Genomic DNA, 26,225 nt, shown 5'->3' on the forward strand with positions numbered 1-26,225 from the left:
CATAAACATAATAGATCATTTGAAGTAAATAGAATATGTATTTATTTGTGAATCTATTGAGTTTTAGGACCAAGCAGGAGAGTAAACAATATTTAAGAGGTTGTCAGCAACGTATCTGCAGACATTGATTGTGTTGAGCAAATACATGTCTCTCCATTCAAATACGAAGCCGATACAGTTTCTAATAAAAGTAAGCTATGATACAAATAGGATGGAAAAAAGTAAGACCGGGGAGGAGCTTTTTGTGGTTGTCTGGGTGGTGGTTGAAGATATTTAACAAGAAAATGAATGAGAAGAGAGCGGAAGTGAATGAATGGTTTCAAATGCGGACTTTACAATGGGCAATTCACTGGAGCATTTGAGTTCGGGAAGTAGCTCTATAGAGTACTAAATGTATATGAATATTCCCATTTTAGAGGTTATTTGGTGAATTCACAAATGCATGAAAGAGCAAATAAAAGAATAAATACTACAAAGGCACTCTTTTGTATAGTTTTTCACATACTCTTACATGCCTATGTTAATAGGCCACTATATTTCTATTAGACAAGAGACCCACAAAGATGGGGCAGATTTAGTGAGCTATGCAAAAACTTTCAAGTGTTATATTATGGGATTATATGTGGTAGTGAGAAATATGGGGTCTATATAGGAGCGGGGCATACATAGTTACGTTAGTGGGGCGTGAGTCTGAGGTTTCCTGACTAGCCGTGTGGCTTAACTATATAAAAAGGATGGAGTGGGCTGGAGTTTCGTGATAGGTAATGGAAAGGGTTAGGAATATTAGTTTTTACTTAGTTAATACAGTAAAGACGGTCAGCAGAGGGCCTCAGTGAGATAGTCTGGGCTGTGCTGCACACTTCAGTCCAGTTTCTCTGGACAACAGTATAGGCCAGTGATTCTAAGTGGTGCAGAAAAAGCTTAGGAAAGGCTGTGAGAGGCGGACTGTTAGCGGCTCAGGCCCAGCAGCAAATCATTATTGGAATGAGAGTATCTAGTAATGTGCCAAGACATCTGGGACTCAGAACTCCAGGAAAGGATCGTTTGAAGTTACTTTGACCATAAATCTTGCTCCACTGAGGTAATCTACACAGCATGCAACCAGTGTGCCCCCCTACACCCTGAAGCCAACCCCCATACTCACATTAGATAGAAAATGTAGTAATGATATCACAAACTTAAAATGTATGAATATTATATATGTAGAATTGTGTGCTGAATGAGGTTGCAGTTTTTTATTATACTACGGCAGTGGTGACCTAACTTATGACTTTTGTGGACCCCCAATTTATCACTACTGGAACCCGGGGACCCCCACTGAATAATTATTGGAATCTAGGGACCCCCCCTCCGAGTCATTACTGAAAGCTGGGGGCCTAATCTGTTAATAGTACTTAATATTCCAAGCAGTCGCGGACCCCCTGAGAAGGCTTTGCGGACCCCATGGGGTCCCTGGACCACAGGTTGGGAACCACTGTACTTCGGTTTACGGTTGTCCATTGCTCCAATTCAGGTACCTGGGTTTCAATGCTTTTTTGCTAATTTACTGTTTTTTTATTTTTTATTACATTCTGTGCGTTTATTAGTATGAAGTTTTCATTTAAATTCTTTGTGATTGCTATGTAGATTTAGGATGCCATTGTCAGTGTAACTTGAAAGGATGCATCACTGAGGGAGCAAGGGCTTAGTGCTAACTGTATGATTTGGAGCTGTATTGTGCATACGATGAGAGAAGTTGCCCTAATGTATACTGTTGTGTAGAGTGATGTGTAAGTGTCTAATCAGGCCAACTGTATGGCGTGGAACCATCCTCTGTGCACAGTGGAGCTAAGAGCTTTCACACATGTGTAGTGATGTTGTTTTGTTAATGCGTAAGTAAGGGTAGACATTGGAGAGCATATTGAACTTGCAAACACTGAGTCAGCTGCACAGTGTGTAGCTGATTTCTGTGCATAATGACCACGGGAACTGACTCTCCTTGCCCACTGGCAAAAAGGCAGGCCAGAAATGGGACACTGTGGTCAAGGTCTTTGCTCTAATGAATAGTGGACTGCAGTCGCCCCACCCTGCACATGTAAACAAGGACAGCTCAACATAGGAGAAAGGCATTCAGTTGATGCCATAGTAGTGTGTGCAGATGTCCCCTCCTCCACCATGCACAGACATGGACCGGCAATGAACCAGGCTCGATGCAGTAGAAATGTCAGTGTTATTAGACTAATAACCATACCATTTATATACCGCTATATAGATTGACTTTTTGTGGCACATCATAGTGATTATAACTACCCAAGTGAACCAATTTTATAGGTCTTAAAGAAGAGGAAGAATGAACAGAAAAACTGCAGGATCTATCCGTATTCCCTGTGAGATTCAACTGTTTGCAAATAAACGCTTGAAGCGTCTACTACGAGATGAAAACGTGTCAGGAGAATTTTTAGAGTTGTCTCTAAACTCATCTTACATGGTATTATTACAAAGAGACAGTAGTGCTATGTTTAAAAGAAAAAACATTTTACATAAACTATTAATTATCTTCTAGCCCTTTCAGAATTCCCCCAAGACCTGCAGAATTGTCTGCTGCCTTTTGTCTGAGAAAAGTAGCAAAACCTCCTACAAGACTTTAGACACAACTTGGATATCCTCTGGAATTTCACTGTCAGTCACCTCTTTCAAGCCATAGCTAGATGCACCCTAATACTTCAGAGAGTGGCAGCTTGACTGCTAACTTCAGTTCCTCATGGAGTTGGTACACCACCTGATCCTGAGTGCAAGCATTTCTCACAGAACCGACTAAGCTGAGCATTAACATTGAAGTTTCCCTGATACACAGAACAGAAACCTCAGATGCCTTGCCTGTTCCAATTTGTCATCTCTGCAGAACTAGTACACCGCAGCAGCTTGAGTGCAAGATTCACTCACACATAACGGGGACAGCACCCAATGACCAGTGCAAGAGTCTCATCCTCACAGATGATATATCACCTAAGCATCCGTGCAAGCCTCTCCTTCAAGAAAAACAAATTCAGCATGGACAGCAGTGAAAACATTCCTTCCCTAATGGAACAGGTACAACATGAACAACAGCAATGCAAGCTTCTTTCACTCATGGAACGAGTACAACATGGCAATAGCAGTGGGCAATTCCCTGCCTGGCAAAACATTTCTGGCACTAACAAGTACTAAGAGCTTCTTTTATTCACAGAACAGGGAGCGCTCAGAAGCACTAGTGAAGCTTTCTCCCTTACAAGTACCATACAATCTTTGACATCAGCGCAAACACCCTTAAATAATTGGTGCATATGCTTCGGTATGGTTGTATGAGCTGGTAAGTATATGGACAGATGAGTGGGTAAACAAATGAATATGACTGGGTGATTGGATGAGTTAATGAATGAATAATGGTACTGGAGTGAGTGGATGTAGCAGTGGAGGGTAGGATGGTGAGGTGAGTTTGTGGAATGCTAGTTGAGATGGAGGAATGGATAGTTTGTGAATTTGTTAGGGCAGTGGTTCTTAATCTGTGGTCTGGGGACCCCATGAGGCCCGCAAGGGCTCCTGTGGGGGGTCCAAGACTGTTCTACAAAACTAAATAACAAAATTAAGAAAGTATATACGAACAAGGAAGTAACAATGAACATTTGAAAACGTTTTCTATATTTGATTGTGAATAACACAACATATTTCAATATTTGAGCATTTCTTTGGTATGTACTTGTTCTGTGTACTTCTATGATTTGGACCTCAAAACAATACACAGAAGTTGCTTGGTTCATGAGTGCCTAGCTATCAGTAATAACTCTGGGGTGTAGGGGCGAACGTGGGGGGTCGAATCCACATCACATTCAGTGGGGGTCCACGGAAGTCAAAAGGTTAAAAACAGCTCTATTAAGGTGAAGGATCAGTTTACATGGATGGATTGATGGATTATTGGAGAATGTCTGTGGATAAGTGGATTTTGTTGAAGGGTGGGTGATGGTCAGCATGTGTGTGCTCGGCAGAATTACAGGTCACTTTGGGTATATTTCTGTTTGTTTATGGATGTATGTATCTGTGAATTGTGTGTGTGTGAGTGTGTGGCCCGGGCGTGTGCCATTGGAAATCTTATTTTTAGATTTTCAGTATGTCAGTGCTGGTGATGCTATGCTTAGCAACGGTGTGCTTCCACTTCTGGATTCCAGATCGTGGATTGGCAGAAGCTGTGGCGCAGGCAGTTGCGGAGCATCTCTGGCTGGGGGTCGTTAGGAGATACTAATAAACCACTTGAAAAGGAATTGGAGACCGTGTTGTTCATCCTAAAAGTGACAACGAGGATGGGATACTGTTGAAGAACGGCAGCAATCAACACCAACATGAGCACAGATCATTGTGATGACCCTTGACTATGTTTCATTGACATAGAGAGTGACAAGTGGAAAAGAGAAAGGTAACATGGCAAAAGTGGAACTGTCTGCTCTAGGTTGTATAAGGAAGGTGTTCAGTTGCAGCAACTCAAAAGGAGTGGGTGGTAGCTCAGCTGTCGGCACTAGTATTGCATGTAAACTCCACGGAAATTAATTATGCTAACGCGTCCCTTTATGACTCATTTACTCACTCTGGGACTCGTTTTAGGCCAATGAATCTTTTGACCCTGATTGGAGACACCTTAGGACGAGATAACTAATCAACATGTCAATCAATATATCAGTAACGTCATCAATATTTACCATAATAAGACAATTCAAATTAGTCAAAGACATTAATAAAACTCAGAAACCACCATGACCTTATAGTCATGACTAACCACACCAGTTTAGTACTATTATATGAAGTTTATTCCCTATTGATTACAATTCTCCTAGTAAGTTTATTAGTCTCAAGACCAAGAAACACATTAGCATAGTCACAATATGGCAACTCTGATAAGATTTCATCAAAGCAAGAATCACAAATATTAGAATATAGCACGACGTCAACATAGGTTATCCTTAGCAGAGTATCATTATCACGTTATTCAACAAAGCATAGATTCAGTTATTTGTCTATTTGCGTCTGTTTAGTGTACCCCTCATCTAACCTTGAATTAGCATTGGCATGTTGGGCTTCATGCAAGACAATTTAGCAACACCAATTTAGAAAACATCTAACTAGGGTCTCTGTCAAAAGAAGCAGTTGGTACCTAGAAAGGAAAAGCAAACAGACAATTACAATTTCATTGTTATATAATTACCCTCCATATGGGTCAGCATACAGGTTCGGTCTTCGTCCTCAGGACATCAGTTGATTCGCCATCAGCCAGGAATTCAGCAGTCGGGCAAAAGGGGCACTTCCCTGATAAGGAGGTAAAGTGTAAATGGGCAATATATGGGCATGGATGGTTTGAAGAACCAAACAGCAAAGTCTCTATGCAGTGTGTCTGGGTCATAGCAAATCGCGATAGCATCTCCCTAACTAACTAATTTCCTTGTGTCAAGGGTTTTTATCCCTTTTCTGTTATATAGTCCCCTAAAATTTAATTGGTTGGGGTTGGCACCCCACTATCTCCCTCCAATAGGGTTTCGATGACTTCATTAAATTTGTCACCCCATAACAGTTCTCACGTAGTTTATTGGTCCTTATGATTGACGTGTTCATCGGGTAAAAGTGGTTCCATTGTCTGTACCGGTTCAGGTGACCTTGTACCTGTGACTAGTCTACACTGTTGCATTCAGCAAGAATGTTTCACTAAGCAAGTCGAATTTCATGAGAACGGATCTACTACAGTTACATTCATCTTCTAGCTTTGGAAAAATACGAGTTCATGTCCTTCAGCAAGTCCGCACACTGCACGTTAGAAAAACACATTTAATATGAAACCGGGCAGCTAGGCCTCGACTCATGCTAACTAAGGCCTAATGATTTATTAGCAGAACTTTAACATATAACCTTTTATTATTAGTGCAAAATCATATTTTAACATAACATTTCATCATTATTAATCAGTTTCATTAGTCATTGTATATATTGACTGCCACTTCCCGTGGGCACATTTCAAGCGCACGTTTAGCAAAATACATTAATACATTTTCTATGCGGCATTATTACGCATTAGTTCATAAACATTTCATATTAATTTCTAAGTATTTAAGCTGCTCTCTCTCCGTCTTTCCTCTGATGACACTTGTCATCGCACAAAACCTTTCCTTTCACAGCCTTTCATTTTTCTTAGTATGCGCATTTCAACCTCTTCGCCCCCGTGTGATTTTTTTCCCCAAATTTCTTGCAACATTTTCTCCTTTTCTTCTTTTCTTTTATTGCGTTTTGCCAAATCTCTTTTAATTCTTTTACTAATTTTGTATGAAAACCATAGTCCAAATAAACAAGTCAGGACAATTAATATACCCCCTATCATTTTTGCAAGAACCACATTCTAAATACTACTAAATCAATTCCCTGCTTTAGTAATTCCTTTCCCAACATTTTCCTAAACTCCAGGTTCCTTCAGCTCCTTCAAATCTGCACTATCACTGGTTAGGTTAGTAAGCATACCTCTAATCTTTCTACTATTATCAGGAATGAATGCACAACAATGGCGCTCATTAAGCATTTTACAGACTCTGCCACTCTTTGCTAAAAGAATGTCTAAAGCAAGCCGGTTTTGAAGAGTCATAGCTCTTTCTGCAGCAAGTTCAGTATCCACCAGGAGTATAGCCCCTGTGAAGTTTGTCAGCATGTTATCCACAATAGTAGACAACTTTCGAATCTTTATGGAGTTTAAGATAATCCCTACTGAAGGAATTATGGCTCCAAATATGTCACCAACGAGAGCAGCTGCTGTCTCTCTCTTTTGTCTAGTATGCTGTAATTCAGACATTTTAGGAATTTGCTTTAAGTCATCAATCTGGTAGATCTTGGGAAAAACTATTCCCAAATAACATGTCCCATGCCATCCCTTTGGAAGACCGTAATAAGCATTAAGTCCACATATATAATAGATCCCAGGGATCGCTGGATCCTGTCCATTTAACATGAACGTCCATTTACTCAGAAACAAAAACACATGCCTGCATTCACTTGTTCCCACAAATAGTGTCATGCTCAGATTTCGGCCTATATATACAAAGCCTTCCTACGTGTAATGCATCTATAGATAACTTGCCCTGTGTCTTTATTGCAGTGTAAACATAATCATTTTCAAGCATGCGTTTTTCTAATCCCTTTTCTAGCCTTTCCTTTAATGCTTTCCGTCTATCATCAGTGTGATCTAAGAAGCATTTTTCTACAGGTGTTAGTAAGCAGGTTAGATTACAGCGGTGTGCATAAGCTGTCCCAAATGTCAGTGTCGGCTGAAAGAAACCACTAGCTAATTTTATGTTGTGTTCTTTAGCTAATTTATTTAGAAACTTAATCACAGGCACAAAGGAAAACACTACATCTAAATTAGAATAGAAGTATTGAACATGTTCTTGTACATAGAATCTTGTTAACAGCGAACTACAGCTTATCCCGTAGGTAAGTGGCAGACTATGATAAGTAACTCCTTCTTGTACTGACAAAGGAATCATTGTGCACACATAACAATTCTTTGCATCCTTTGTGTCAACATACTCATTCAGCAAGCGATAGAAGACATTAGTAGATAGTTCCCCTTTTGAATTAGCTCCCTCATGCAAGTATTTTGTATCCCGCTCAAACTTCTCCCATGGTGTTAGTGTAGCAGTCTCAGGGTTTGGAGCATTGTTAGTCTCTTTCTTATCCACCAATGGCATTCCCACAATCACAGCTATTATCACTACCACACACAACTCCCTCACCAACAACCAAACATGCATATGTCCTACCCCTATTACTATTATCTCTAGTGTAACTCATGATGTGTAAAGAATCAGATAGCAGACTAATACAAAGCAAACAATCAACTTGAGGACGATATAAAAGCTCGTTTTTTTTTTTTCTTCTGTGCAAAGTCTCTCTTTCTCTGCGAGTATTTACAGCGTTTCACTCACTCCAGGACCCCTTTGTCAGATCAGGTTAGCAGCTTGTCATAATCGGTTTTTCAGAGTCAATTCAGGTTAACAGTGTCACATCCGGTAATTTATCAGTCTCTTTTCTCAGCTTTTCAGCTTTCAATTTTGATTTCATTTTAACACAGTCTCTTTCTAAAGTTTTTTAATTCAGGTGCCGTAGCATTGACCTGGAACCTCTTGATCAAAACAGAACGCCAAGAATTCTTGTTGCCGTTCAGCTGATGTGGCATGCGCCCATTCAGGACCTGCGTACCTTCTGTTTGCAACTTTCTTTTCAGTTTGCGATCACCCTGCAACTCTCCTTCACTAAGATCTTCTTTCCTGGTTGTGTCAACTTCTTCCTCTATTGTTTCATAAGGGATCACTTTCTCTCCTGCTTGTGGCTCTGGCCAATTATCTCCTTTAAGTGTTTTCTTTCTGCTTGGCCTTTCAGGACGTTGAACAGCGCCCTCCACTTGTGCTATGGTGTTTTCTCTTGATGGCTCTGCAAGTGGCTCAGGAGGAGTCGGAACACCTCAACTTCCTTCTGCCTCACTCCCTTCGCCTTCAGGGTCAGTTATGGGCTCGATTTCAAACCCGTATCCGTCTGCTTCTGGGAGAACCTCTCTTTGTGTCGGTTCCCCTGATGCCCCAGCTGAGATAGGCTCACTGTCACTCCTCTGGATCTCGTTTACGGTTTGAGTGATTAAGCTGTCCTCTGCGGGCTCTCCTTCAGTCTCAGTTCCCCTTAGAATACTCTCTGGCCCTGAGACTTCCTTCTCTGCAGCTGTTGTTTTGGACACTTCAAGTTCCTCATCAGTTGGACACGTCACCTTCTTTGTGTGACTGGCATGTATCCAATTTGGAAGACCCGCACATTTCACAGCAGTAGTAGTTGTCAGTATCACTTGATACGGCCCCTTCCAACGTGGCTCCAAACACGACTTCCTCATGTGTTTCTTGACAACCACCCAGTCACCGGCTTCCAGGGTATGACCTGGATCACTTATCGGTGGCAATGTGGTAGCCTCCACCTGGTGAGAAAAAGAGCGGACCGCCTCAGTCAGCCCCTTGCAGTAGTCCAACACCATATCATCCGTGATATTCACAAGAGCATTTGCAGGCAGTGCGGGCAATCGCATAGCTTGGCCCATGAGAATTTCATGAGGAGACAGTCCTGTTTTCTTGTCAGGTGTGTTTCTCATTGACATCAACATTAAGGGCAATGCATCTGGCCACTTCAAATTGGTAGCTGCGCACATTTTTTCCATTCTCGACTTCAAGGTACCATTCATCTGCTCCACTAGTCCTGATGCTTCAGGGCGATAGCTACAATGCTATTTCTGCTCAATGTTTAATGCAGCACACAAGAGCTTAATCACCTCATTGCTGAAGTGTCTGCCCCTATCCGATTCTAAAGAGATCGGAAACCCGAAACGTGGTATTAACTCCCTAAGCAGCAGCTTTGCTACTGTGAGACTGTCATTTTCATGTGTAGGGTAAGCTTCAATCCAGTGGCTGAAAATGCACACAATCACCAACACGTATCTCAGACCTCCACACACGGGCATCTCAATAAAATCCATCTGCATTCTGCTAAATGGACCTCCTGCTCTCCCAACGTGGCTCAAATTCACCACCGTCCCTTTTCCTGCGTTCATCTGCTGACATGATGCACCTGTGACAGATAACCTCTGCAGCTTGTTTGATTGAACCAATCGATTTTGAACTACCTGATCATTGCGGCTCTCCCAACATGTGCTTGACCATGGTAAAACCTCGCAAACTGTGACAAAAGACTGTTTGGCAAAACCATTTTTCCCTCCTCTGAAATCCATAAGTCATCAGATCTCTGTACGCATTGCATTCTCTGCCAGGAATGTTTCTCCTCTTTGCTGGCACGTCCCTGCAAGGATTTTAGCTGATCTAATGTGTCAACCACCCTTAATGCATACCCTGTGCATGTTTCATTTTCAGTTTCAGGTAAAAATTCCTACTGATCTCGAAACGATATACAGTTCAATGCACAAAACCCTGCGACTTGATCTGCATAGCCGTTTCCCATTGACACAAAATCTTGTGACTTAACATGAGCATTGCATTTCACCACAGCAATTTTAAGAGGTAACTGAATTGCGTGCAACAAATCCTTACTCTTTTTGCCATTTTTCACTGGAGAACCAGAAGAGGTCATGAAACCCCTCTGTGACCACAACTGGCCGAAATCATGTACAATCCCAAATCCATATCTGCTGTCAGTATAGATAGTGACTTTTAGGTTTTCAGCTGCATGGCATGCCCTAGTAAGAGCAATTAATTCAGCCACTTGAGCAGAGTACACTCTTTCGAGCCAGGAAGCTTCTAAGATACCAGTGATTGTTCACACGGCATACCCAGCTCTCAGTACTCCTACTGCGTAATTTAACAGCATGAACCGTCAACAAAAATAATTTAATCATTTTCTTCCAGTTGGGCATCTTTAATATCAGGTCTTGGTTTGTTGCACAGATCTGTTACCTCAAGACAATCATGTTCTACCTCCTCGGCATCATCAATGTCTGCATTTTCAATAGGAAGTAAAGTTGCCGGGTTCAATACAGTACATCTCTTAAGGGATACATTAGGTGACCCCAGTATAATTGTTTCATATTTTGTTAACCTCGCATTTGTCATGTGCTGCGTCTTGGTTTGGGTTAACAAGATTTCAATTAAATGGGGGACCATTACTGTTAAAGGATGCCCCATCACTATTCCTTCACACTGGGAGAGGCTTTGCCCAACTGCTGCAACTGCACACAAACAACCCGGTAAGGCTCCTGCGACTGGGTCCAAAGTAGCTGAAAAATATGCTACTGGGCGAATGCACCTCCATGGACCTGTGTCAGGACAGACAAAGAACAAGCATCACGTTCATGACAAAACAGTACAAAAGGCTTTGTGTAATCAGGCATACCTAAAGCTGGTGCCCTGCACATACTTTCCCTCAATTCCATGAATGCCTTCATCTCTTTCTCGGACATGGTTATGGCACCCGGGCCATCCTGAATTTCCTTGACAGTCAATCTCACCAAAGGTTTATAGATAATCGAGAAGTTGGGGATCCACTGACGACAATAGCCCACCATTCCCAAAAACATCCTAACGTCTCTTTTTGTTGTCAGGGGATTCATCTGCAGTATGGCTGTCACTCTTTCCTTGGATATTTTTCTTGACCCTTTCTCAATCAGGTGACCTAAGTACTTCACCTCTTTCTGACAGTATTACAGCTTCTTTGGGGACACTTTATGTCCATTCTTTCCCAAATGGTTTAGTAAGGCAATTGTGTCATACCTGCAGTCGTCTTTTGTTCTGGATGCAATCAACAAATCATCAATATACTGCACTAGAGTCGAACTGAAAGGCAGTTCTAATGACTCCAAATCCTTCTTCAATATCTGATTGAAGATGGAAGGCGACTCAGAAAACCCTTGAGGAATTCTGCACCAACTGTAAACCTTATCCAGGAATTTGAAACTGAAGAGAAATTGGCTATCCTCATGAAGAGGCACCGAAAAGAATGCTTGAGACAAGTCCACAACGGTGAACCACTCTGCATCACACGGAACCTGAAACATGATCACAGCTGGATTTGGCACTATGAGGCAACACTTTACCACTATCTCATTTATTTTCCTCAGGTCTTGAACAATTCGAACTTTACCACAGGGCTTTTTCAGGCCCATTATTGGTGAATTACACGGGATACTCAGTACTTCTTTAAGAACCCCTTGCTTCACAAAGACCGCAATTATCTGCGCTACTTGGATGAGGACATCTTGTGCCATGTGGTACTACGGTACCTGGGGAAACACTGCATTTGGCTTTACCTCTACTTTATCCGGTTCTACTCCTTTTATTAGTCCCACTTCCTTTCCTGTCAGGTCCCACACTTTCTCTGTCACTGTTCCCTGCCACTCAGGTGGTAAGTCAGTCACTGTAAGCATCGGGAATAGGGTTATCAAAGGGTATTCCTCGTTTGCGGTCTCCGTCTTTAACTCTGGAAACTGACCATCGTCCCCTTCATCATCACTGTTTGTCTGCCCCTCAATTCCTTCATTGGAACAGGTAATCGAACACCTTGTTTTGCACAGTAAGTCTCTTCCCAATAAGGATGCAGGACTCGAGTCACAAACTACAAATTTGTGTAATCCCTGGAAGTTACCAATCTCAACTTGGACCGGATCTGTAATCGGATTGGTCAGGAACTGATTTGCTACTCCTACCACTCTTATGGTACGCCCTGAAAGTGGTCATTTCTGAACCTCTGCACTCCTAACTGTAGAGCGTGTAGCTCCTGTTTCAACTAGGAACGAAACCTTATGACCCATCACCTTTCCCTCTACATAGGGTCCCCTCTGGTCTACTTCTAGGGACGATGCAAGCCTGCACTCCTCACTGTCTGAACAATCATCCGACCATTCATCGCTTATTCCATCCTCACCACGCAGTGGGAACTGTTGTACTGTTATTTTGACTCATCGTTTGACCTGTGACCTGTTGAGGAAGCATCACCTGTTGCTGTCCCATTGGAGTTAATGGTATCTGCATTTGCTGTCTAGGTACCATGGGAACCTGCTGTTGTGCCTGCTGCATTTGTGCTGGTTGAACACGTGGCATTTGCATCTGTTGCACAGGTTGGAGACCCTGCATCTGCACCATGTTATTCTGAAAATTTGGATTTTGGCCCCTCATTTTTGGACCCCTCACATTTTGAAATGTACCGACATCATTGCTTTGTTGAACAACACCATCCTGAACCACCATTGGGCATTCCCGCGTCCAATGCCCCACGCCCCCGCACGCGTGACATGGTGATACCTTTTTCATCCCCTGCACATCATTTTGAACCACAACAGTATTTATATCTGGACCACGGTTCACAAAACCTCCTCGTCCTCGGCCTCTTGGCAGTGCCTGAAACGTTCCATTCCCCTGCGGTTGCTGCTGTATCACCTGCTGAATTCCATTTCCCTGCATCCCTGCTTGCGCTGCCTTAATCTGCATCACCATTACCTTTTCTTTCAACTTTCTCTGTTTCAACTCAATCTCGTCACTACAGTATTTCGCATACTGCAACACCTCATCAATTGGCTTCGCTTGCCAACAGATCAAATGATTCTTAATCATCTGGCTAATTTCTAGTCTCAGCCCTTCAACAAACCTGAACACAAGATGATTCATGTCTTTCGGCTCAATAACCTCAGTGCCACTGTAATGTTTGAATGCTTTCAACAATCTCTCATAGTAAGCATGAATCAACTCTTTGGCTTCCTGTGAGGTTCGATCGATTTTCTGCCAATCAGTCACTTTCGGCGACACTTTCTGCTTTATAAACTCAATCACTTTATGATAAAATTTCATCACCTCTTCAGACGGTGCTCCGGTAACCTTATCCCTTGCCGGCTCCTCGGTCGGACAGTCTACGTCCCTCTTGCACTCAAGCCATAAGTCAGGTGGAACTATAATTTCAAACAGGGTATTCAAGTCCTCCCAGAGACATTTTGCAAGCTTCACAAATCTGTCCGTCTGCTGATACCAGTCTATTGGCTTCTCCCTCAACCTGGGGTAGTCATTTGTGAATGACAGAATGTCACCTCTAGACCACGGTACATGGACTAGAACGCCTCTGGCTGTTCCTCTCATTGGTAACATTTTTATTGTCCCTGTGTCCGGTGCGGCTTTAGCCTGCTTTGGTTCCGGACCATCACCTTTCTCTTTATATCTCTTCTTTGCCCATCTGCCTTCCCATTTCTCTAAGGCTCCCCAAATTTGAGCACTCTGCAGTATTTCTTTGAGGTGTGCCTTCATTCCGGTAGACCTCATGTCCTTGAAATCTTTAGGCTTGAAGTCTAATCTGTAGCTTCTTTTCAAATGTTTAGTACTCTGTGTCTATGCTGTATTTATCTGCCAGGTTTGCCAACCTCTGATGCACCTTGCTCACTTCTTTAGTTATTTTGGGGCACAGATACCTCAATTCTGCCTCCGTGTATGACTCTAGTCTGTTCACCCCCATTGTTCCTTCCAATAGTTCCATGGCTTCTACACCCAGTCTCACAAAATTCAGGTATTCTTCCCTTTCTGACCTCTCTGTGGTCACTGCAGTAGTCTGCGGAGTGTTGAGCTTGTCTAACCATTTGTTCAGTTGTTGCGCTGTTAAGCCTTGCAACAAAATACTTCCAGACTGTACCATTGGTGTCTGTGTCGTATTTGTACTCATTACCTGTGGGATTAGTGTTCCCAACCCTGCTTGCCTCATTGTCTCCAAAGGAACCCCAATCGGACTAAAGTCTAACAAGGATCTAGACCTTTCGACTGCCTGTTCTCCCTGCAAGTGTCCTATGGACCCTCCTCTTATTGCTTCTTTGGTCATTACTCCCTGATCACATACACCAGGCTTACCTTGCGCATACAGCGGTACTGGTGGACCAACAGTAATTGGTAATGATATAGCAGCTGGTGTCTGGCCAAGTCCCAAACCCTGTGGAGCATTAACTCCCATAGCTTGATTCATCATTGGTGCTGTAGGTACTGACTGCGATCCTGCAACTGAAGTATAACTCGAAACACCTGTTGCTGGGGCAACAATTGTGGAGTTGGCTCGATCTGCACTAGCTTTGATCTTGTATATACTGGACCAGGAGGCACCATCAGACTCGTAGTTGTCTCTAATACTGGAACATAAGGATAAAGCCCTTGAATCTGTGGTGGCTGCAACTGTATCTGTGTGTCTGGCGCAGTGGGTACACTGACACCATTCTGTATCAAAACTGTATCACTTGTCTGCCCTGTACTTGTGATGCCCTTATTTTGTGCTGGGTTTTCAGAACCCACACTAGTGCTCTGTACGTTATCATTTATGGCATATGGTGGCGAGCGATCATGTAACAACTGATTTAGAAACTCTTCATCGTCTGAATCATCTGCGTCTACCCAAGACCTCTGAGTCTCCTTTGGCTTACTAGAGCCCTTGTCTGTCTTACAAGTGGCTTTCTTTCCTTGTGTCTCATCTTCTTGTGTTGTTGCCGGAAACATTTTAAGTCCGTCAACTATCCCCTTCTCCACATCTTGGCCTCATTATCCCATTTAACCTCAGCTAAAGTCTTTTCTGCTCTTTTCATTCTCCTTTCAAATTTCTGCTGTCTCTGTTGTATGGCCATCAAATCCCAGATTGATAATGCCTCATACTGAGCTGGTCTCGGAGGTGGTTTTTGCACACTTATCATTCGCACATTTTCCAAAATTCTTACATTAAACGTTCCGTGTTCCGGAAACGCTAAACATCCCTCCTTCTCTGTCAATTTGCACCACTGTTATAACCAAAGACTCCCTTATCCTCCATTACAATATAAGCTGGAGTACCCTCAGGCGATGTAGGCTCCCCCACACTCGCTGTAATGTATGTATCTCCCCTCCAAGCACTCGTCAGAGCCTTGAAAAACTTCATTTTTGCGTCTTTTATTCTGCTTCAGAATCTAATCAGGAAGTGACTTTAATTCCCAGAACACTCTTCACCCACTTTTCTCAACCAATTACCTCTCACGGACATCTGCCAATCCGTGTGCGACCCCTCTCAGCAACTGACCTATCCCAGCGTGGCTCAAATGACGTCACACTCACACACACTGCAGCTGTCAAGTCTTGTGGCTTGTCCTCCTCACACAAAACTACTGCAATAGATTGCAAGCACCTTTAACAACAAAACCCAAATTTGCCGGTTTACTACAGGAAAGGGTAACACAATCGCTTCAGAACTTTACATAGATTTCACTTGAAGCCTCAGCCGCTACTCTCTCCTTCTCAGCTCCCGCACTCGCAAGCAGAATTCGACCCGCAAATCCTACTCTCGACTTGTCAATGGTTTGTTCTAGTGCACTTTAGAACTTGCCAAATCTCCAACGAAGTTTTCACTCACACAATTTGACTCAAACTCGACTTGTCAACCACATCCGATTTACCTATTAAACCGCACAAATTACAACATAAACCCAAGTGTCTCCTACACTTGTCAATATACTCCGTAGTCTTGGACCACGACAGGTCCGTACATCACCAGCAACCACATGGATAATTTTTTAGCACAAAGCACCACACTCACATGAAGTTCGCCGACTTCTTACTCTCATACTGCGGAGTACGCCCACTCCTACTAAAACAACATTACCTGACCTAAATCCACACAAACTTCACAAATCACCTTCAATATGCATAAGCTGAGCAAGCGCAAATTCTACAACACACATGCTAGAACGCCGAGAACATACCCAACTCACTTAGGCGAGCTCCGAGATTCCAGGAAAGTCATGGGGAATTTAGAAACGCATCATACCTCCGATTTGCATTATTTTGAAAAACACTTTGGTCCCTCCTCCTAGGGCCCCAAAGGGCCTAAGCCGTCTCTCTGCTACCAGAACTGCTAACGCGTCCCTTTATGACTAATTTACTCACTCTGGGACTCGTTTTAGGCAAATGAATTGTTTGACCCTGATTGGAGACACCTTAGGACGAGATAACTAATCAACATGTCAATCAATATATCAGTAACGTCATCAATATTTACCATAATAAGACAATTCAAATTAGTCAAAGACATTAATAAAACTCAGAAACAACCATGACCTTAGTCATGAATAACCACACCAGTTTAGTACTATTATATGAAGTTTATTCCCTATTGATTACAATTCTCCTAGTAAGTTTATTAGTCTCAAGACCAAGAAACACATTAGCATAGTCACAATATGGCAACTCTGATAAGATTTCATCAAAGCAAGAATCACGAATATTAGAATATAGCACGTCGTCAACATAGGTTATCCTTAGCAGAGTATCATTATCACGTTATTCAACAAAGCATAGATTCAGTTATTTGTCTATTTGTGTCTGTTTACTGTACCCCTCATCTAACCTCGAATTAGCATTGGCATGTTGGGCTTCATGCAAGACAATTTAGCAACACCAATTTAGAAAACATCTAACTAGGGTCTCTGTCAAAAGAAGCAGTTGGTACCTAGAAAGGAAAAGCAAACAGACAATTACAAATTCATTGTTATATAATTACCCTCCGTATTGGGTCAGCATACAGGTTCGGTCTTCGTCCTCAGGACATCAGTTGATTCGCCATCAGCAAGGAATTCAGCAGTCTGGTAAAAGGGGCACTTCCCTGACAAGGAGGTAAAGTGTAAATGGGCAATATATGGGCAAGGATGGTTTGAAGAACCAAACAGCAAAGTCTCTATGCAGAGTAACAAAGTGTCTGGGTCATAGCAAATCGCAATAGCATCTTCCTAACTAACTCATTTCCTTGTGTCAAGGGTTTTTATCCCTTTTCTGTTATATAGTCCCCTAAAATTTAATTGGTTGGGGTTGGCACCCCACTATCTCCCTCCAATAGGGTTTCGATGACTTCATTAAATTTGTCACCCCATAACAGTTCTCACGTAGTTTATTGGTCCTTATGATTGACGTGTTCAGTGGGTAGAATGTCCGGTATGATTTCATACTCTCATGTTCCTCTTTGCTTCTTTAGTCAGTGGTTCCATTGCCTGTACCGGTTCAGGCGACCTTGTACCTGCGACTAGTCTACAATGTTGCATTCAGCAAGAATGTTTCACTAAGCAAGTCGAATTTCATGAGAACGGATCTACTACAGTTACATTCATCTTCTAGCTTTGGAAAAATACGCGTTCATGTCCTTCAGCAAGTCAGCACACTGCACCTTAGAAAAACACATTTAATATGAAACCGGGCAGCTAGGCCTCGACTCATGCTAACTAAGGCCTAATGATTTATTAGCAGAACTTTAACATATAACCTTTTATTATTAGTGCAAAATCATATTTTAACATAACATTTCATCATTATTAATCAGTTTCATTAGTCATTGTATATATTGACTGCCACTCCCCGTGGGCACATTTCAAGCGCACGTTTAGCAAAATACATTAATACATTTTCTACGCGGCATTATTACGCATTAGTTTATAAACATTTCATATTAATTTCCTAGTATTTAAGCTGCGCTCTCTCAATTACACTGGGAGGAAGATGGGATTGAGCAGTGTGCGGTGATGCAGAAACTTTATCAACTGTGATGTGGTTGAGCATGTCAGGGCTGCTGTCGGGCCTCAATTGGGGGGCCAATGTTGGGCCTCAAAGATGTAACCAAGTAACAGTCTACCTTCTGTTGTAGTTTTGAAAGCTGGGAAGAGCACTCGAGATTATTGCGCTCCGGCACAGAATCACGCTCAGGAACTGTTTCAAGTGAAAGGTTGCAAGTACCTTTCAGCTCCACATAGCATGTTGTTAGGTGTGTGGCAGCAAGGAGCACCATAAGAGAGGACGCTTGGTATCTTAGCAACGTGTGCTGATATCCGCAACTATTGTAGAGACGCAGAGCACTATGCAGAGTGTAGCAGGTGTCGTGGTAGCAGGGACGTCAAAGCAATGTTGGTTACCTAGCAACTGGCACTCTGGCATATGCAGCGGCTTAAGAAGGGTGACAAGTACATTGAGGTAGTTGAATATTATCTAGGAGGCACACCGCTGATGTGCACAGCTGATAATAGTTTGCATGTGGCAGGTTATGAACAAAGTCTCTGACATGCACAGCTAAAACGTAAAAAGTGCACGTCTAAGGGCAAACGCTGATGTGCACAGCAAACATAAGCAGGGCAGTGAACGTCCAAGGATAAACACCGATGTGCATAGCAGATATATAATCAAGGTACTGAAAATAAGTACGCATTGAGCTATGTCTCGCTGACGCAAACAGCTTAAAAAAATACAAAAACAAAACTACCAAGTACATCATTTGCAATTTATTATATGTTGAGAAGATGTTTCTTGATTGTATTTACAAAACAACAGTCTAAAGTATAGTATAAAGGAGTTTAGTAGCATTTGGAGTGTTAGGGAAAATTACTTATGTGCGCTGCTGCAGTGAGTGAGTGGAGAGATGCATTGGACATAGTATCCAATAATATTCCAGCTCCCCTATGTTCTTAAAAGATCCTGGACAACATTGTATGGCATGGAATCTTTCAAAGCTTATTTATTAGGCATTTGGGGTAATGCATTTGCTGCAAAAAGAAAACTTGCCATTCTCAAACAATGTTTAGGCTAAGAAGGAAGAAAAATAGTTAAACCCTTGCCAAAACCAGGAGAGATGTTTAGAGAGAGTGATGCAGAATCAGACAGTGATGATGAAAATGAGTATGAAAATGCACTGAAGACATCAGAAGAAGAATGGAAAAAAAAACTAAGCATTGTGGTGGAAAGACATAAGTTTTTTTCACGTCCTCAAAAACAAGGTGAAACAATAGAACAATATGTTGCAGCTTCGCAAAGATTGTCATTCATGTAAATTTAGAGAGATCAGAGATGAACTTGTAAGAGATTAACTGATTAATAGAATGTATAATCTAAAAATCCAAGAAAAATTGTTGGGATTAAAGGAACCTACATTGGATAAGGCAATAGATGTAGCTAGACACATGGAGAATACCTCTCGTTATGTCAAGGAGTTACGCGGAGCAGGGTATAAAAGTAACGGGAATGATGACAAAATACACAGTGTGAACGATATGAAAAAATGTGAAAGATTTCAATAGGGATTATAAGGTCAATGAGTTAAAAAGGAAGAAAAAAATGTTATAGATGGGATTGTTTTAGATATACTGCAGAAGCAAGTAATTATCCTGCTACCAGAAGCATGTTTTAGGTGCAAAAAAGTGGAACATTTCTCAAGAGTTTGTAAATTATCAGACAAAACTATCACAAAAAGAACTGTAAATTTAGTGAACAAGGAAAGAACAATGAAGGAGGAGAATGAAACTGACATAAACAGGGAAGAAGTCGATGATGTAGGGGTACTAGTTGTATGCGGAATGGAAGAACAAAGGGTGGAAATTTATGTGAAAGGAATCCTATTTATCACCCTTCAAAATGTGAGATCAAAATTAGTGGGAGTGAAATAACTGTGGGCAGATTCATGTTTGCCTTTTACTTTCATTAACAAAGTTATTTGGGAGAGAATGAAATTGGGAGCATTGCACCTAACTGATGTTGAATCTGAAGGGTATTTTGGTGTCAGATTGCTGGTATTAGGGTTAGTGTTGAGAGAATCCTCAAAACAGGGACTATGAAGATTATGTGATGAAGGAGTAATAGAACTCACTGAGACTTCTGATTGTTTAAGTCTGATTGATCTCACAAAGAAATTTTACGGAATAATACTCATTTGTGGATTTAAGGGACTTGAATAGTTGTATTTTGATAGATTGCCTTCCCCTTCCATGTATAAGCAAGATGTTAGCTAGTGTGAAGGATGGGAACTATTCACTACCTTATACTTGCCCAGTGCATTTCATCAGATACACTTACATAAGAAATCAACACAGTTGACATCCTTCATAACACCAGAAGGGACATATCAATTTGTTTGTATGTCATGGGAGGTGCCCTCAGCATCTGCTATTTTTCAAAGGATCTTACAAAGAGTTTTGGAAGGGTTGAAGAAGGTATTAGTGTTCCAGGGTATGTTGATTTGGGATGCAAATATAGAACACCACAATTCTTTTGAGAAGTGTTGGAAAGAGTAGGACTTAGTTTGGAAAAATGCGATTTTTGCGTAAATTAAGTTGAATACTTGGAACATACGTTGAGCTATGAGGGAATTTAACCTAAACTCAGTTTGGTGGAAATGATAGAGAGGGCACCTTCTCCAAATGACAAGGATCAGTTGTGGTCTTTTCTAGGACTTGCAGAATATTATACAAAGTTTGTTCATTGTTTAGCTGAAAAGGTACATCCCTTACGTGAGTTAATGAAGGGATGAGCGTTTCATTGGTCAACAGAATGTCACCAAGGTTTCGACATGGTGAAAAATTCCATTGTAAAAGCTGTGGCTCTGAAACAGTTTGACCTTGAAGACATGATTATAATTTCAGTAGACACCAGTAGTTACAGTCTGGGGGTAGCATTAATGCAAGTGCACACAGGATGTGAAAGGGTGGTGGCATTTGCATCACAGACCCTGAAGGGTGCTGAGTGCACTTATTACACTGTAGAGAAGAAAGTTCTAGCATGTTGGTGGAGGATACAGCACTTCATGGTATATTTATGGGGTGTGGAGTTTGAACTTCACACTGACCATAAACCGTTGACAGATCTGTCTTCCCCAGCGGGAGCTGGAAAAGCCACACCATGAAAAGGAGAAGTGGTTATACTATTTACAAGAGTATGAATTCACAGTAAAGTATGTGCCTGGAGTAAAGAATATTTATGCTGATTGTTTATCTAGGGTACCATTCGAAGGCGTGACAAAAGAGGAAGAGGAATGGATGGTAGCTGAGGTGACAGATTTGTGTGGGGGCCTTAAAAGAAAGAGTGGAAGGATGCAGTGTTAAAAGATACCTTATTGGAGAAATTGAAAGAAAAAAACAAGAATTGGAAACTTGAACAAGAATTGGTAATGTTCAAAAACATGTGGAACGAGTTGTCTTATGTGGATGGTGTAATAAATAGGGGATAGATTAGTGGTACCCGAGGGGTTATGCAACAGACGGTTTAAACTGTTGCATGAAGGACACAGAGGAATGACAGCAATCAAAAGAAAGGCATGGGTACATATTTGGTGGCCAGGAATAAACATCGAAATAGAAAGGTTTATCAGGGATTTTATTCCATGCATGTAAAGTGACAAATCCGATGTGTTACATGAATCAGATATAAGTCCTGTAGCATTACCCAAATGAGCAGGAAAAAAGTTGCTACAGATCTATGTGGGCCGTTTGTTTGGGGGGTGAGCGAGAGGTATGTAGTAGTGATGAGTGATTATTTTTCAAAATGGCCAGAAGTAGCTTTCATGAGAGAAGTCAGAACAAAGGATGTAATTACCTTTTGTAAGGTGAAGTATTTCGCAGGGAGGGCTGCCTGGCAGAGATAATTTCAGAAAATGGCCCGCAATTTTATATCCGAGGAGTTTGATGAATTTTTAAAGAAGTGGGGAATCAAACATTTTAGAACCCCTGTATATCATCCTAAGGGAAATGACTTAGTTGAATGCTTCAACCGAGTGTTAGGAGAAAGCATACATTGGCCATATAAAATAATCTGTGTTGGAGAAAAGAAGTGAGGAAATATGTTGTGGAGTTTAAAAAAAAAACTGCGTCTCACTCTGCTACTGGAGAAACTCCATTCAGTTTATTGAAAGGAAGGGTACCTTGCACAGTAGCTGTACCTGCATGGATGGCTGGGTCTGAGAGTCAGGATGTGGATTATAAAAAAATAAATTGAAATTGAAGGTGGAAGAATATCAGGCAGCAAAACGAAAAGGTGAAAAGGGGTAGCAAGGTATTTGAAGAAAGGATGATGGTGAGAGTGTGCCAGGGAACAAGATGAGGAAGGGGGTTTCAAAGTTATCTGAGCCAAAAGAAATCAAAAGTGAATGGAACATGTTAATATTGTCAGATGGTAAGTGTTGGAACATTCGGAGAGTAACAATGCACAATGAGGTGGAAAGGAATGGAGGAGTTACAGTGGCAAACAGTATTCATGAGGATAAGAGAATCAAGGAGAGAAATCAGAGTTCTCACACCAGAATGAAACCTAAAAAACTACAAGATTACTTCTGTACTTAATCCTTTACAATGAAAAGTGTGTACAGAAGGTTGTAATTTTAATAGATTTTAGGAGCTTGTTTTATGGGAACAAAAAGTTTAGTAAGAAAAGGGAATATGTTGTGTTTAGTATTTCAGCATGTCAGAGCTGGTGATGCTATGCTTAGCAGCAGTGTGTTTCCACTTCTGGATTCTGGAATGTGGATTGGCAGAAGCTGTTGAGCAGACAGTTGCTGAGCATTCCTGGCTGGGAGGTCGTTGGGAGATGCTTTTCAAGTGGTTTATTAAGTAACTGGAGACAGTGTTGTTCATCCTATATGGATACACATGTCGATAGATGAGTGTAAATGACCTTGATGCTGCTGCACTTGGAGCACCTCTCCTTGTGCACGTGCGAGTTGTGATAAGGGGGCAGGGTTTTTGTAGGGAAGCTCAGCAACAAAGCACCGAGAGGGTATTCAGGTGCACGCAAGTACCATCCCTCAAATAAGAGAAGATTCTGGAACATACATATAAAGTGTTTCTGATATGGCACTGTGAGTCTGCCAGTTCTGGCTGTAAGACATGAACGCTTTAGAAAGAATAGCACTGAGGCACCTCAGAAGGAGATATAACGTATTGTTACTGAAAATAAAACCAGTTGATCTGTATTTTCCTGATCTCACGCACAACTGTGACTCCAGCAAGTGTGCTAACCATGGCACCAGAACTTATCAGATTATTCATTAATAACAGATTTTAAGAATAACAAAGCATGAAGCGATTTAAGAACTAATAATTTGTATGCGAAGTAACTGTTAGAAATGTGTACCTGTTTCACACATTAGATTTGAAACCTCTGCAGACATGGACCTATAGCCCACTGTTCAGAAGCTAAAATAGAAGGGTGAAAGTCCATGCAAAGCCTTAGGAGGAGGGGGGTGTTGCACTGTTGGCTTTGAAATTCTGCCGTGCCTACTGAAAGCGTCTGATATAAAATAAAGATTTTTTTCTCCAGTGCCGCTCCTTAGCAGGGAGAGTTGAATAGAAGAAAATCAATGCTGCTGTAGGTAATACTCATTTAAAGGCCAGCGCTAAACCACCAGAGCACTGTGACACAAATGTCCTGAGTGCCACTTCCAAGGCCTGATATAGACACCAAGCTTCAGCACTGTGGGTGATCATTCCAGGCAGCACACCCAGTGGGAGACAGGTAGGGAACCCTATCAGATCCACACCCTAAGGCATTGGCTATGCTCACATATCACATACCCTCCTACGTGCACTCAGCCCTCACATGCAAAGTCAGCAACAGCAGGGTCTTGGTGTCACAAGTAAGACGACCAACAGCCGGCCTGACTGTCACTGGCAAGGTATGACCTGACCAAGAAATTATTGGGATGGGGATCGTTCCACCCAATCGACCCCTTAGCCCAAAGCTACACCCTTATCAAGGCTGCGTTAGATAGAAAAAAAGGAAACGAGAGCTAGCCGGTATTCCTCAGTGTGGGGAGCTTTTGATGCAGTTAGCCATAAAATGTGGAAGAAACTCTAAACAGACAACCACTGCGATCGAATATTGTATAATGAAATAGGGGGTTTGGAGGGATGGGGGATGGGCTTGTAGACCCAAGCATTATGAATTCCCATAGGGAGAAAGGAGTTAACCACTTCAGTGTGGATTGCAGCGTATTCATGTCCTTCACGCTACCTTCTCGGTGTGGATGATGTGAACATCTTGCCATGGCTCAAAAGACAGATTATCTTTCTGGTGCTTGTTGTGGGGTTCACAAAAGTCATATCAAATTGGAATCCCAGGGATGTCTAGTTTTCAGAAGTGCCTGGGGTTGGTAGATCTTCATGGGTACAGGTTGAGATAAGGCCCAAATACCGCAGTTGCTCACATTGCCACGCTGGATACATTTCAAAGTCAAAATCTTCGTGACTCCTTGTTATTCTTTTTGGGCCTCTCTTGTCACTGGATGGAGGCCCATATCGCTACTTTTCAGAAATGTATAGCTTTCTGGATTTACCATTGGTATCGGACCTGCTTCCACCACAAACTGCAAGTAGGTAGAAACCATGAAAACAAAGCAAAATTCACTACAATTTAGATAGTTGCAAAAACTGTTAAAGCTGTTTTTTAACACCTATTCATGAAAGCTGGAAAAAGGGTGAGCTTCGCAAAGTAAACCTTTTATTGCTGCCCTCCTCAGAATAAAACACATAAGTTCTTGCACAGCACTTTTTTCAGGAAAAAGTACCTTTTGCAGCGTTTTGATTATTTCCTTGGTTCCCTCCAAGAGAAACCACAAACCCTTGGATACTTGTAGAATCACAAGCATGTGGAAGAAAAAAGAACGTAAAGTTTGCTAATGTACCGTTAGGGGGAAAATGACAAAAGCTTAAGTGAAGACAACCCCAAAAACATCAGAAAAGGGCTAAGCGTTTGTGGGGAGAAAGCGTGGAGGGAAGATGAGGGGGGGATGGAGGTGTCAGGATTTACAGTGGTTAAAGAACTTGAGGAAGATTGCCAAGAGGAAGAGAATGCTCTTGATGAAATACCAGGACAGAGAACCTCTTCATTGTAGTTCCAGATTTATTAATAGATCATACACAATGAAGTAGGGTGATAGATAAGAAGTCGTTACAATGGTATAATTTTGGCACACGCTTGGTGTCCGTATTTAGAACCAGAGATCCATGCAATTTTGCAGTTAACATATGTTCCTTTTGACTTCTAGGGCTTTAGTGTGCTCTTTGGAATTGAGTTTTCTAAGACCATGTGCTCTGCAGTAGACTTCAGAAAAAACTTGAATTAAAAATAAATATTGATTACTTCATACTGCAGAAATATTGAAAACTTAATTGGTGCAGATGACACTTAGTTTTACATTTTTGTAGTGGAGACCAGAATTCATTGTTAAATTTTAAACAGGTCTATGCCATGTTGGCAACCTCGTGTACTCATTTGCCTGTCTCGCTTTACTTGATTGGTTGTTAAAAATAATCCTTTTATTTTGCAGATTATGGAACTTTGTGGTGCAACAAGACTTGGATATTTCGGAAGAAGTCAGTTTTATATTGCCTTGAAATTGATATCAGTGGCACAGGCTGGCCTTCCTTTAAGAATGGAGAGTTTAAATACAGGTAACAAGAATTTAATTTTTTTAATTTTACTGATCCAAAGGAAGTCAAGTCATTTGGTTTACATCATTCCTTCATTACGTGCATTTACAACGAATCCCCCAAAAAAGGAGCTGGCCTGGGAATGTGAACTACCAACAGAAGAGACAGAATAAATTGCTGGTGCTTTAGCTTCAAATGTCTTTATTTAATCATACTTATTTTCTAAGGCAAAACACCAAACCTTTTCACCTGAATGTCTTTAAAGTGATGGCATGTAGCAGAATGTTTGTCACACCTGACAAATTCCTGTGTGGTTCAGCCTTAGCCAGATGTTTCATAAGGCCACACTCATTACATTCCCAATGAGAGACTGCTGGATATGTACAATTAACATGCTTATTTAAAAAAGCTGACAACAGTTGGCAGCTGTAACCTTCAGACTGAAATTGAAAAGCACTGCCAGGACATGGCATAGTAGGAATCCCATGGTGGAACC

At 41.7% G+C, this 26,225-nt stretch overlaps 1 protein-coding gene across 6 annotated transcripts in view; it reads left to right on the forward strand.

Moving 5' to 3' along the window:
* REPS1 (RALBP1 associated Eps domain containing 1) overlaps positions 1-26,225 on the forward strand; it is a 748,137-nt gene that overhangs the window by 109,795 nt on the left and 612,117 nt on the right. For all 6 annotated transcript variants that reach the window (XM_069234311.1, XM_069234314.1, XM_069234310.1 and 3 more), the window contains exon 2: positions 25,627-25,750. In XM_069234311.1, coding sequence (XP_069090412.1) covers positions 25,627-25,750 — 124 coding nt within the window. The remainder of the gene's footprint in view (positions 1-25,626; positions 25,751-26,225) is intronic.

Source organism: Pleurodeles waltl, chromosome 5 (assembly GCF_031143425.1).
Source record: "Pleurodeles waltl isolate 20211129_DDA chromosome 5, aPleWal1.hap1.20221129, whole genome shotgun sequence".
Lineage (NCBI taxonomy): Eukaryota > Metazoa > Chordata > Amphibia > Caudata > Salamandridae > Pleurodeles > Pleurodeles waltl.